This window comes from Electrona antarctica (assembly GCF_951216825.1).
Source record: "Electrona antarctica genome assembly, chromosome: 6".
Lineage (NCBI taxonomy): Eukaryota > Metazoa > Chordata > Actinopteri > Myctophiformes > Myctophidae > Electrona > Electrona antarctica.
This window is the reverse complement of record NC_136811.1, coordinates 40321445-40334606: the sequence shown is the minus strand read 5'-3', so window position 1 is coordinate 40334606 and position 13162 is coordinate 40321445. Positions and strand designations below refer to the sequence as shown.

The 13162-nt window shown below is 43.4% G+C and overlaps 2 protein-coding genes across 3 annotated transcripts in view; one reads left to right on the top strand and one right to left on the bottom strand.

Moving 5' to 3' along the window:
- Positions 1 to 11594, bottom strand: part of bcl3 (BCL3 transcription coactivator) — a 30191-nt gene extending 18597 nt beyond the window's left edge. For both annotated transcript variants that reach the window (XM_079503228.1, XM_079503229.1), the window contains exons 1-2: positions 11134 to 11594; positions 10149 to 10263 (exon numbers count right to left, since the gene is read on the bottom strand). In XM_079503228.1, coding sequence (XP_079359354.1) covers positions 10149 to 10263; positions 11134 to 11560 — 542 coding nt within the window. In that variant the 5' untranslated portion in view covers positions 11561 to 11594. The remainder of the gene's footprint in view (positions 1 to 10148; positions 10264 to 11133) is intronic.
- Positions 11595 to 11750: 156 nt separating this feature from the next.
- cblc (Cbl proto-oncogene C, E3 ubiquitin protein ligase) overlaps positions 11751 to 13162 on the top strand; it is a 36342-nt gene continuing 34930 nt past the window's right edge. Inside the window, exon 1 of the mRNA XM_079503224.1 lies at positions 11751 to 11822. The gene's annotated coding sequence lies outside the window, so the exon portion shown is untranslated. The remainder of the gene's footprint in view (positions 11823 to 13162) is intronic.

The following is a 13162-nucleotide window of genomic DNA, read 5'->3' as shown; positions in this document are numbered from 1 at the left end:
GTAGATAAAGACTTTGTATTCTGTTATCTTTGTTGACTTCCAGTAAAGAGGCTTTATGTCACATCCTGACCTGTTGTAGTAACAACGGCAGCTGTCTCTCTTGTGTATGTCTCCGTCTCTTTCTCTCCCTTCTGTGTTGCATGAATTATAGGCCTACTCCGTCGTAAGATGTAGTAGGACAAAAATAACAGGCAAGCAATGCGGCAAGCAATGCGGCAAGCAATGCGGCTCTATGTGACGAAGGGTACTCAGCTCTTAATTCAAAAATGGAGGCATAGTCATACTCAGAGACAATGTCGGGGAGCAGGGACCATTTAAGACTAACTTAAAAGTACGGTTGGAGAAGTTCAGTTCTCACTCACTGAGTCATTGAACACTGTACTTATCTTCCGGACCACGATGTACATTGTAAAATTCTCAGCGTTTATTTAACTCTCCTTTTCTACAGGTTGGTTCCCAATGGGAACCGATTCAGTTATTTTTGGTTCCTTGAGCCAGTTCTCCAAAATTGGAACATAAATCATGAATTGAGTGAGCAAAACTATATCTATATTACATTTTCTATTGCATATTTTCCTATATAATGCCTCATTTGCATATTTAAAAACAATTTAAAACAAAACAAAAAAAATTGTAATACAATAAATCATTGTCTTCGTGTAAGTAATCAACTGGGGAAGTTTCATGGTGATAACAATCTAATATAGGTATGGTTGTGCCCACTCAATTCATAATTAACGTCACAATTTTGGAGCTCTGGCTCATGGACTAAGAACCAAAAAGAACTGAACCGGTTCCCATTGGGGAACCAACCGGTGGAAAAGGGGTCTGAGAGTTACAGACCCTCAAGGGTCCAGTTGGACACCTGCTGGTCCACGGACCTGACATTGAGAACCAGTGATCTAGGGCACGAGCAGAACAAAATAATAAATAATTATTTGCATATAGTATTAAAGCCAAGCATGCAGAAAGTGAGGAGGGCACTCCGACAAGTAAGGACAAAGCTCTTTCTCAGTACACAACAGGCGTTGGCTGACAGTATGGTGCATGAGGACAGAAATCTTGTAAACAAACACAGACACCTAAGGAACAGCCTCCAACATTGTAGGCTTAGAGTCAGCAACAGTATGTAAGAACAAATCAGTCTTTCTTTCTTTCTTTCTTTCTTTCTTTCTTTCTTTCTTTCTTTCTTTCTTTCTTTCTTTCCTTTCCTTTCCTTTCCCTTCCCTTATGTCTACATTCTTTACTTCCATCCATCTTGCATCTATCTATCTCTGCCAGCCAATGTGTGCGTGCGTGCGTGCGTGCGTGCGTGCGTGCGTGCGTGCGTCCATGCATGCACAAATAAGCTACTTATGTTTTTTCTTGCATGTGCCAGCATGAAATGTCAACGGCATTGTGTGAGTGATTAACCCACACATCTCTATAGAGCAAAGCCCTTCTGAGCATTCCTACTGTTTGTTTCCATAAATGAAAAAAAAACCAAGACAAATAGGTTGTGCATCGGAGAATGCACAACCTATTCTCCTACAATAAATGATAGCAAAGAAATGCAAATACAAGTGTCAAATGATCAGATTGGAACCACAGCTACCATTTCCAAAAAGATGATTTGCTAATGACACCGCTGTGAAAAGCAGAACTTTGAATGTCGGTTCTTTCCTCAGCAGGTCCCTGTTCCTGTAAGTGAGTATGGAGCTTTCCACAAAAACAATCAACAGTATTTTATCACCCTAGCTCCGGTCAACAATGTGTTGGGGATTTTGAGGTGTAAAGTACGAGCAAAATGCTATATGTTGCATAAGTGAATCCCACAGGTAGACTATATGCTGCTGAACTGAAATTAACTACCGGTAACTATGCTGGGACATAAGCAGCTGAAATGAGATTTCTCAAACCCTCTGCTGCTCCTTTACGTGGAAAGGAGACAGTAAGGTGGTTTGGGTATCTCAATGGGGAGGTCATCTGGGCATGTCCCACCGGGAGGACACCACAGGGCAGACCAAGGACCAGATGGGGGGATTATAGCTCCATGCTGGCCTCAGAACGCCTTGGGATCCACCTGCGGATGAAGTCGCTAATGTGACGTGGGAAAGGGAAGTCTGGAACTCTCTGCTGGAACTGTTGCCGCAGCGACCCGACTCCCTATAAGCGGTTGAAGATGAATGGATGGCTGGATAATTAACTCGGACAATAACATATCATCTTATCTTACCTTAAAAGCTGCACAATGGTATTTTTTGTTTGTTTGTGGCCACCTGGCTGTAACAGATTTCCCAGATGAGCATGACAAGGGCGTTTGTGAAACGAGTGTCATCACAGCTGTCTCAGCAGCTGTCAACAAGTAGCAATGTACTGATGGGAACACAGGCATGTGCACGGCTGCACGCACGTGCGCATGCACACACACACACACACACACACACACACACACACACACACACACACACACACACACACACACACACACACACACACACACACACACACACACACACACACACACACACACAGTCTGTCTGTCTGTCTGTCTGTCTGTCTGTCTGTCTGTCTGTCTGTCTGTCTGTCTGTCTGTCTGTCTGTCTGTCTGTCTGTCTGTCTGTCTGTCTGTCTGTCTGTCTGTCTGTCTGTCTGTATCACTCCTTCCCCTGTTTAATTGTATGAATCTCTTTCTCTCAAGACGAAACTCTATCTGTCTCTGGTTCCTGGAAGTGGGGCAGACCGCAGCCCCAGATAAAACCCAACACAGCGACACTGACGCAAGATGGGGTCCCAAACCAGCCACATTCACACTGACAGACCCAGAAAGAGGCAGACAGACAGACAAACAAAGAGACAGGGTGAGAGAAAGTGAGAAAGAAGGTGTGTGTGAGAGAGAGAGTCAAGTCCTACTGCGAGCATTGTCCTGTGTGGATCAGGTGAAGTGCGCAGATGTTCTCAAGACAGCAACATGGACAATAATGCAATATTACAGTATGAAGTGAAATAGTCTTGCCAATAATCTCTATTTTAATAAGCAATCAACAAATGCTTAAAGTGCAATCGCTAGTTTAATCACACATCAATTGGTGATTATGTATTGTAATTGCGACATAGCTCTGGTCCATAGCTCTAATGCGTTGCATTTAGAGCTATGATACTCTCAACTTCTGCCGCTCGCATGAATGCAGACCAGCCTCTCGTCTTTAGCGTAAATAAAAAGAACGTTTTTGCTACTAAAACAAAGGCGGGTTGTGTCATTAGAAAGCCTACTTTCCTTAGTGGAAGCGCTCTGAGCCACACGTATAAACGGTACTTTTTGGCCAGAAAGGGATTTCTTTTCACCAGAGGAAAAATATTCTCTATGAGGCAATTCTCTGGGCAATATCGGTAGAAGGCGCAGTGGAGTAACTAAAGGTATTTTTTTTCCGGTGGAAACAAAATCCTCTTTTGGCCAAAAAGTACCGTTTATACGTGTGGTGGGGGGCTCAGAGTGCTCCCACTAAGGAAAGTAGGCTTTCTAATGACACAAAAAAAACGTTCTTTTTATTTACGCTAAAGACGAGAGGCTGGTCTGCATTCATGCGAGCAGCGGAAGTTGAGAGTAACATAGCTCTAAATGCAACGCATTAGAGCTATGGGCCAGAGCTAATTGCGACAGTAGGTCGCAGTTTACTATGAAAACCTGAATTTCGCGTCAGTCAGTCAGTCCGTCCGTCACACCTTGTTCCATATATGGCCATCTCGTCCATCACGCCTCGTGACACGCTCCATATATGGCCAATACAGAATTCAATCCATATGTTGATCTCATCAAACCCTGTGCACTCAAGACACGCTCCATATATGGCCATTGGCCACGACACTTGACCTCATCAATTTATCAAACCATGGATAGCCATACATGGAGAAGACTGGATCATCACCTAGATCTGCATATATGGAGCCGGCCAGCAACTCTACATCTGACCAGATTAATAGTTTAACTTCTGCTTCTTAACTGTGCAGTATAAGAAGCTCTATTTGTGTGTGTGCGTGCGTGCGTGCGTGCATGCGTGCGTGCGTGCGTGCGTGCGTGCGTGCGTGCGTGCGTGCGTGCGTGCGTGCGTGCGTGCGTGCGTGTGTGTGTGTGCATGTGTGTGAGTGTGTGAGAGAGAGAGAGAGAGAGAGAAAGAGAGAGAGAGAGAGAGAGAGAGAGAGAGAGAGAGAGAGAGAGTGAGAGTGAGAGAGAAAGAAAGAATGCTAACACGGGCAGTGGCGTAGATGTGGTATCCTGTTTGGTGTGGAGGTTTGAGGAAACAGCTAACCTGATTGGCCATGCCCGACATCCCCAGTGGGTTCAATAAGGACTGCCTGTGCTGTGAGCTATAATAGTAAACAAGAGGAGATGCGAGTCGAAACCTCACCACAATAAGGTTTATGAGAAGTGACGCCATTAGACGGCAACAAAGCATGACACTACTCCTCAATGCTGCAAAGGCAGTGCTACATGTCTGTCATAGAACATATGCATGAGAACCAGGTGTACGAAAACAGCAAGCTAAGCTGTTACTATATCTTAATATACCAGGGAATGGGGTTTTTGAGCATGAGCTCCAGATTCACTGTACATCATGTACAGTGCACGACGAGCGATGTAAAACCACGCTGAATTGAACTGTTTGGAAATGTGGGTCTGTCCTGCGCCACACAGTTCCAATAACTTCACTTGCATCCATTAATGAGTATGTGAGTGTGTAATTGGCTGAGCTAAAAATGGGAAAAAATAGCTTTTTATCAGTTCGTACAATAAACGGTATGACTGAGGGAAGAGACACGGTGTACATGATGTGTCGAATACGACTGGTCCAAATGACACCTAACTAGCTCTGCGCCACTCGTGGGCAGCGATCAGCTGGGTAGGGCTGAAACTAGATCGGGTGATCGGAAATCGGGGCAGATCACGTCATTTTCAAATGATCGGAATCGGATCGGGAGCCAAAAAACATGTTCGGGACATCCCTAGTATAAATATTATATCTATATCATGATATTAGACTGGAAATTGTCTGTGATTTGGGATATTTTACTATTGTGATATGGCATAAACGTGTTCTATAAAATATAAATATCGGATTGGGAAAAATCGGTATCGACAGATGCTCAAAATTAGGGATGTCCCGATAAACCTTTTTCGTTTCCGATCCGATCCCAATACCACAATTTTTGTGTTAGCCGATACCGATACCGAATACCGATACCAGAGAATAATATTTATAATTATACAAAAAGAAAAAAGATCTTATTTTGAAGTCCACCGACCGGGAATAGTGTTTATAGCTATCTAGATACCGGTATACATCTTGTGTTGTGTTTATAGCAGACTCCTCACTCAAATGTGCACTTGCAGTTTGGGCAACTCGAAAGCAAACTCCACATGCCCCAACATTTTATTTACCTGCCAGTGTCAACCGCTTACCCCTGTGTAGGATCGGTGGTTAGACTGGCATATTTGCCGATACCGATATGACCCGATATGACCAAATAAGGGCCGATACGATACTTTTCCGATACGATACAGTATCGGGACATCTCTACTCAAAATCAAATGATCGGAATCGGATCGGGAGCAAAAGAACGTGATCGGGACATCCCTAGCTGAAACCCAATTTACCCAGCAGGAGTAAGTAGGTCAATATTATTCATATTATTCTGGCACTAATAAATATCACTATACGCAACACTATAAAATGGCGTAATCCCTATATGGTGCACTAAATAGTGAGTAGTGAGTGCTTTCGGAGTGAAGAACAGACAGGAGAGTGAGCGCAAATGAGAGAAGGGGAGGCAGCGCTAGAGCAGGGGTTCTCAACCCGTGGGTCGCGACCCCTCGGGGGGGTCGCCAAATTATTTTGGGGGGTCCCCAAAATATTAAAAAAAAAAAAAGTTTTATTTTCACGATTTTTCAAAAATAGCAGACCTACAAGTTCATAGCGCGCCACTCGGTGGCGCGCTATGAGCTTGTAGATCTGCTATTTTTCAATAGCTAAATTATAACAATGCTTAAAACATCAAAAGGGGTTCCCGCTCAAAATGGTTTAAGGTTATTGTAGCAGTCAATTTATATTGGGGGTCGGGAGGGGGCGGGGCGGGGGTCCCGAGACATTGCCAAAGCATTTCCGGGGGTCCCCGGCCAAAAACGTTGAGAACCCCTGCGCTAGAGAGCAAGATGAGGTTGATAGAGGGAAAGCGCTAAATGAGGAAGTGAAGAGCGGATGTTTGGGTTTTTGAGCCCATTCATTTAAAATCACTGTGAAAGAGAAAGGAAGAGAAGAAACACCTAAGAGAAAACCACAATCATATATTTAAAAGCTGAACGTCACACACACAGGTTTTCCCGACACTGAAGGGCTCTGAGGCGCTGAGAACAGGGTATCAAAACCACATTGACGTAAACGTGTGTGCGCAGTGCGCACACGCACGATTTGAGAAACACAATCAAGGAAGTATATAGGTAAAAGACACCCATCAAAGAGCTACACAGTTGATGAGAAGGTAAAACACAGTTTAGTGGTTGAATCAAGTTTCTTTATTTTTTAAGAAATAATGTATATTATTCTTTATTTGTGCTACTGTATGTGGTACTATCTGTAAACTGAGAACTTGCCCGTCAATCCACAATTATATTCTTTTTATATTATATATATATTTTTAGTTTTTGGCTATTTATAGGTTGAACGTAATCTGACAGGAAATGGGGAGAGAGATGGGGAGTTGAACCTGCAGCACGCCGTCAGGCTGGCTCAGCAGCCTAGATGCCCAGACCCCACACGGTTGAGCTAACCGTCCGGGCACCACAGTTATTGTCTCCACCAGGCCGAAGGCATGGGGAGAGAAATGGGGAGAGAGTATGTTTTGCACTCCGTCCATGTGTGTGTCCGTGTGTGTGTCCGTCCGTCCTTCCGTCCGTCTGTTACCAGCTAATCTCCGGCACCGTTAACCTGGTCGATGCCAAACTTTGCACACACACTCCCTGGATGCCAACGATGAACCTCTGCCCCACATTTTCCAGAACGGCCTGTTATAGCGCCACCATGAGGCAGCTTTTCACATTTTTTACCTAAAACTGCACCGATCTGCGTAAAACGTTGCATGCACACTCCCTAGAGGCCAAGGACAAACCGTTGACCTGCATTTTCCGCATCTGCCTTTTATAGCACCACCAGGAGGCCGACTTTTGTAAAACACATTTTTTATATTACTCCTCCAGATTCTGTCCAAAAATCTCACAAATCGTTACACACTATCTCTATGGTCATGTGCTCAAGTCAGATCTGTCCGATATTTCATATTCCATCCTAATTGCCTATAATTAGCTTTCACAGTTTGCAAGATTGCCCCGTTTTCAACAAAAGCCTCAAATCATGAACGCAGCATGCAATTTACGTGAAATCTTTCACACATTTTCTTACTAGGCTGAGGAATATATCCCACCCTTTTCACATTGGCCTGTTATAGTGCCACCAACAGGTTGATTTTTGCAAAACACATTTTTGGAACAAAATGCCTCAAAAACATTTATATAAACGTTTATATTAATCCTAAACATCTCACACAGTCCTATCCTCCTGGTGGAGACCTGTGCCCAGAATGGCACTTTTTCTAGTATTCTAATTAAGTCTACGTGTTTTTCTTTTCTTTTCTGTCACTTTTTGATAATTTGGTTGGCGGGGGGGGGGGGGTATAACAAAAATGATGTACTTGGGTTGGGCCGATCATACATGCATGAAGGCAGATATTTGGTTTTGTGTATAGTTGTCTTTTTATAATTCCACACATTATACTATAGTTCACCATACTTCCACTTCCCTCACCTCTCCATTGTGGAAAACTCACACTAGAGCCTCACTGAATGTTTTGCCTGATATATCGGTCATTAATTGACTTTTTTTGACAACATCAGTATCGGTAATTATGCAGCCGATTTCTAACCACTTTAGATCTGGTGTCCCTATTTTGTAAAAGAAGAAAAACAACCTTCAAGCCTGTTCAAAAATAGCAAATCTACAAGCGAACATGTTGCATCACAACGCGTTGTGATCGGCTATTGGGTATTAAGTGATTCAATAAAATAAATACCTTTTTTGTAACACAAATAAAGAGACTATGAAAATCAAATCACAGGGCATCCTATCTGTCAAACTTCTTCCAGGTTACCAAACACAGCAAAGGTTCTCTCTCTCTCTCTCTCTCTCTCTTTTCTTTTTTTTCCTTTTTAGTTCCTGCACGTTTTGCTAATTCCAGTGAAACCAATCATGGTGTGCAATGATAGTTTTTAGTTTCACATTCATTCTTGTTAAACCTGTGACCGTTTCAATTTCACAGCTTGTGGACTAATCTGGCACTGGCTTCCTCTGTGAAGGCATTTGGGATGTAGTAGACCACTGAGTGGTCCTCTCCAAAATATATATGCTATCTAATGAAGTTTACACATAGACAGGGTGTTGTTTGGAATTCGGGTGCCATGACAACACAAGTCTGTTGCCTCCAAATATTTATTTAAACAATAAAATCTTGATCTTTCATAGCCTGGGGGGGCCTAGGATCTTTATTCCCTGTTTGATGCCCCGGCGCAAAGGTGGCAGATTGTCAAGTTGACAATTTGCTGTCTGTATTATGATAATATATCTGGGTAATCAAATCACATGAGTCATATTACATGCTATGGGATAATTATGCAGTGCCTAGAGTGAACCTGCAGGTGTATACATGATGCTTAGCTCTTCTTTCATGTCAGTTGTCATGGATATAAACATATGAGGTCCTTGACAGTTAGTTTTGATCGGTCACTGTACCATCACTCTGCTATAGCTAACATTCTGTTACCTCCTAGGTCTTTGTTAGGGCTGACATTGCAGTCTTGAAGGAACTATTTGTTGGTGGAATGAAAAGATTGCTGAAGCAATCAACAAAATCATGTACTGTTGTCGCATATTTCTTGACACATACTTTTGGTACAACTGGAAGAAATATTACATTGAAGATCGTGCTGTGATTATCTTGGGCATGGGGCCAAAGGCTGAGTGCCTACGACTGACAGGCATGCTGATGTACTTTATACTGTAGTGTACAATAGCACCCCCTCTCATGTGACTGATTTGCATTTCCTCGAGTTCACATACCATCATGCACTTGAAAATGTGCTGCATTGTGATTCTGAACAATAATCACTAATCAGAACAAAAGTTTGAACAGAACAAAATATTTGATATATAATATATCTAATATATGACATATTTTCAATTCTCCTTTTCTTTCTTTGCATGGTACATACGGTCTGTAGGTGTATCTATACCCGCTATAGTACACGTTTACTGTTTACTGGTGGACAGGACTACCTTTTTCGCAGAGCGTTGGACCTGATGGGTGCTGATGGGGCGCTTGTTTTACCCGCCGTGCCGTCAGTGGGGTAGGGAGTGCTACGTTGTGTTCATTTGGATTGCACGCAAGTGGTTATAATAACCTCACAAATACTATGCCTAAACCTAACCTTAACCTGGGCCAGGCTAGGGTTAAGGCACTGGCCAAAATAGGGCCCAATGGAGCTCCTATATCATTTATTATGCTCCGAGTCCACACAAATGGAACAAACTTCAGGACTCTCTGAAACTGGTTCGATTGATCTCCATAAAGAAATTCAGGGTGCTTCTTGAGGAAACACTACATAGTGACTGCACCTGTTGTAACACTAATTATTTCCATCTGTGACGTTGTAATGTGGTTCAAATATTTGTTATTTCTTTCCTTATATGTATTGTGTTTTATATCGTCTTTGAAAAAGAGAGCTTGCTTTCAATGGGCTTCCCTTAACAAAGAAAGAAAGAAAGAAAGAAAGAAAGAAAGAAAGAAAGAAAGAAAGAAAGAAAGAAAGTGACCAACAGTAAAAGGCTTTAGTTGTACTGGAAAGCTTCCAGAGCTAAACTGCACAGAAAACACCTCAGTGTAAATGTAATGCTGATAATGTAAAAACTGCATATTTCAAAGTTGAGATCCAGTGTAGCGCTTAACCTAGTGATCTTATAAATGCCTCATGTTTTACACTCTCATTGAACAATGTGGATTTTGTGTGCATGAGAAAGCAATGCTGTGGGGAAGAAGATAAATAAATAATATCAAAGTCATCAACATACGTGTCTCCATCCTCATCCTGGTCTGTGGCCAGAGTGACATCGGCCAGTAACTTCTCTTCTTGGGTTTGGGCTGGGTGGAAGGCAGCCACGGGAGGCCAGTAGTAGACTGGGCACACTGGATCGGACCAGAGAGAGATTGGGAGGAGGAGTGAACAAGTTGGCAAGACAGACGATATACTTTCCAGTTTCCATCATAAGGAAGTACAATCCTGGAAGGAAATGGACCCGCATGGTCACATTTGTGCACTCTCAAGAGTTAAGAATAACTTGTAGAGGATGTTTACTGTACTATACTAAGTTTTGAAATTACCTACTAAGCTATTCTTTTAGACTGCAAACTGCAGTGTTACTTAAGTTTCATCACTGAACTTCAATACTGTATAGCCTACTATAGGCAGGTTATTTATTATATCTGTGTTATAATTTAAAGCAACATGTAAAAATGTACCCATAATGGTAAATTGTGTTACACCCTGCAGACTTAAATTGTAACAGAGAATTTATTTTGTTGTGTAAGTATGAGTATTATTAGTGTAGGAATCCATGCATACCCCAGATCAGCCTAATTGAATGGGTTGCATTCAATCAATCAATCTCAATCTGGCCATGTTAAAGGCTATTCATGACCAATACTTCCATTACTTGTATTACAGTATGGTCCAGGTGTCCTTGGCTTGAGGGGCTTTCAGGGGTCCCCAGCTAAATGATAAGATTAGGAATAGGAACCAAATGGATGCTCTGGTTGTAGCCTATACTCTCAGAGCCTACAGTGTAGATTGGGTCCCGAAGATGATGATAATAATAATAATAATAATAATAATAATAATAATAATAATAATAATAATAATTATTATTATTATTATAGTAATATAACGAATATTATTTATTTTAATAAATAAATAATCAAATGGGGGTCGGTGGCATAATGCATATCAAACTGGGGGTCTTTTCAATTGAAAAGTCTGCATGAGAATCGCTAACTTACTGTACGGACTATACGCCTGCACGAGTCCTGCTGCTGCTGGATAGCCGTCTCTGACACCGGACAAGGACATGTGCCTTGGTGGCCGCGGTGGCGCACTGATACTCCTCTCCTCATCATCGAAGCACCTCGGGGGACTCCTCCGCTGGAGCCAGGCAGTGTTTTGTGCAGCCGGAGATAATAAGCGGTCTTCTCTGCCTGGTGGCGGTGGAGCGGGCGAGCGCTTCGGGATCGCCGCCGGGGCAGCAGGAAACCGGCGTTTCCTGAAGGGAAGCCTCGATGAAGATGTGTCGACCGCCGCGTCATGCTCGCTGCCCAGTGCGCTCCTATAGATGCGCTTGACCACATGTCCAAGTCCTTCACACTCGACTGCCTTTCCAAGTCCTTCGGCTGCACGTGTGGTCGAGTGTCTTGTGTCCAGCTGCAGCATGGGATTCGTAGGAGTGGGAGGCAAAGACCCAGCAAGCAGCTGCTCCCTGTGCAGCGCGTTCGTTTCCCCACCGTGTCCCATGCTGTCCGCTCGTGTGCGCCTGCTGCTGCACGGGGATGCGGTGACATGAGTGTCGCTGTCCCCGCGGTGACCTTTGTCGTCGTCGGGTGTCCTCAACAACACGCCGGTGCCTCCGCGGTCCCTGTTGGTGGTGCGTAGATCCAGCGGCGCTGTGGCCACCGACTGACAGAAAGCGTCCATGGTAATCGTCGGCATGAACCCGTCTCGCGGCGCAGTGTGTGGCCAGAGAGACAGTTTTCAGGTGTGTGGACTGTGGATTCAGAATCAGGAGGTTGAGGTTCGCAGATGATGATTCAGACGAGAGAAATCCTCCCGAAATGACCAACAGTCAACAGACGCCATGTCCCATTATCAATGTAGACTGTGCGCAACCATCAAATCCACTGCTTTTCCATGCAAGTTTGATCCTTATAGGTTTTCAGACAACTATAATTCAAAATGCAAATTTGTTTTCCGAGGAAAATAACCAAACTGACCGCGGTCACTTACAGGTAGGCTCAAGCGCGCACCTGCACACCAACAGATGTAGCCTAGGTGAACTATGCTGCATGCTGTGCGACGTGCGTGCATTGAACCGGATTGAACAGTGATCGCCTTTTGCAAATGTTGGGGCTTTCCTAAATCCTTTGCGCTACGAATTGAGGGAGAAAAAAAGCGTTTGAAGAGCCCATACACTGACAGTGTGCAATGAGGCAATGCAATCTCTACGATTGCTTTATTTTACTGTACTTCAGCTTGTACTGATGTAATGATAACTCTCTGAGTCTCTGGCGTCAGTGTATCGAGTATCGACTGTCTGTCGTCCGATTCGCTGTTTAGAAACTGATGGTAGACTATAGAAACTCAATCAAAACAACTATGTCTAATGCGTTATGCACAGAGGGCAAATCGTTCGGCACTCTGGCGCTGTTTAAGAGGAAGCAGACTTCGCATGTGATCTAATCTATCAATCGCGCAGTGTTCTGTTGGCCGGGCAGCATCTTTGGTGGATTTGTTGTGCCGTTCAGCCGTTGCCCGGGGCTGTTTTGTCACTGAGCAGAACGCGCAGATCTGGGATCTTCCCCAAGTGTCTTAATAGGGAATAAATGTATTTCCTGTGGGTGTGACTGATTGGTGAACCATGACAAAACTGGTCAGTTTATGACCTGGCATGACTTGATTGATGTAGCCTTGGTTCTCAAACATTTTCATGTCAAGGACAAGGACACCCACATAGCCTATTAATTTGGCTGCACCTCGATCTGAAAAGATTCTGTGCCAGGGATTGTGTACAATCTTTCAAAATCATTCAACATTTTTCACAAAATGTATTCGATTTTGCTTAATCTTAATCTTAATCTTAATACCAGATCTGCAAACTCACATCACTACAATGCACTGTGACCTTGTAGGTTGGCTATTTGTGAACATAGCCAAAGTAGTAAAAAAATAGGGTTAAGGTGGTTAAACTGATTTTAATGCTATATGAAGCAATTTATCTGGTCTGGGCGCCCCTGGAACCCCCGGCCCCAAGGACCCATT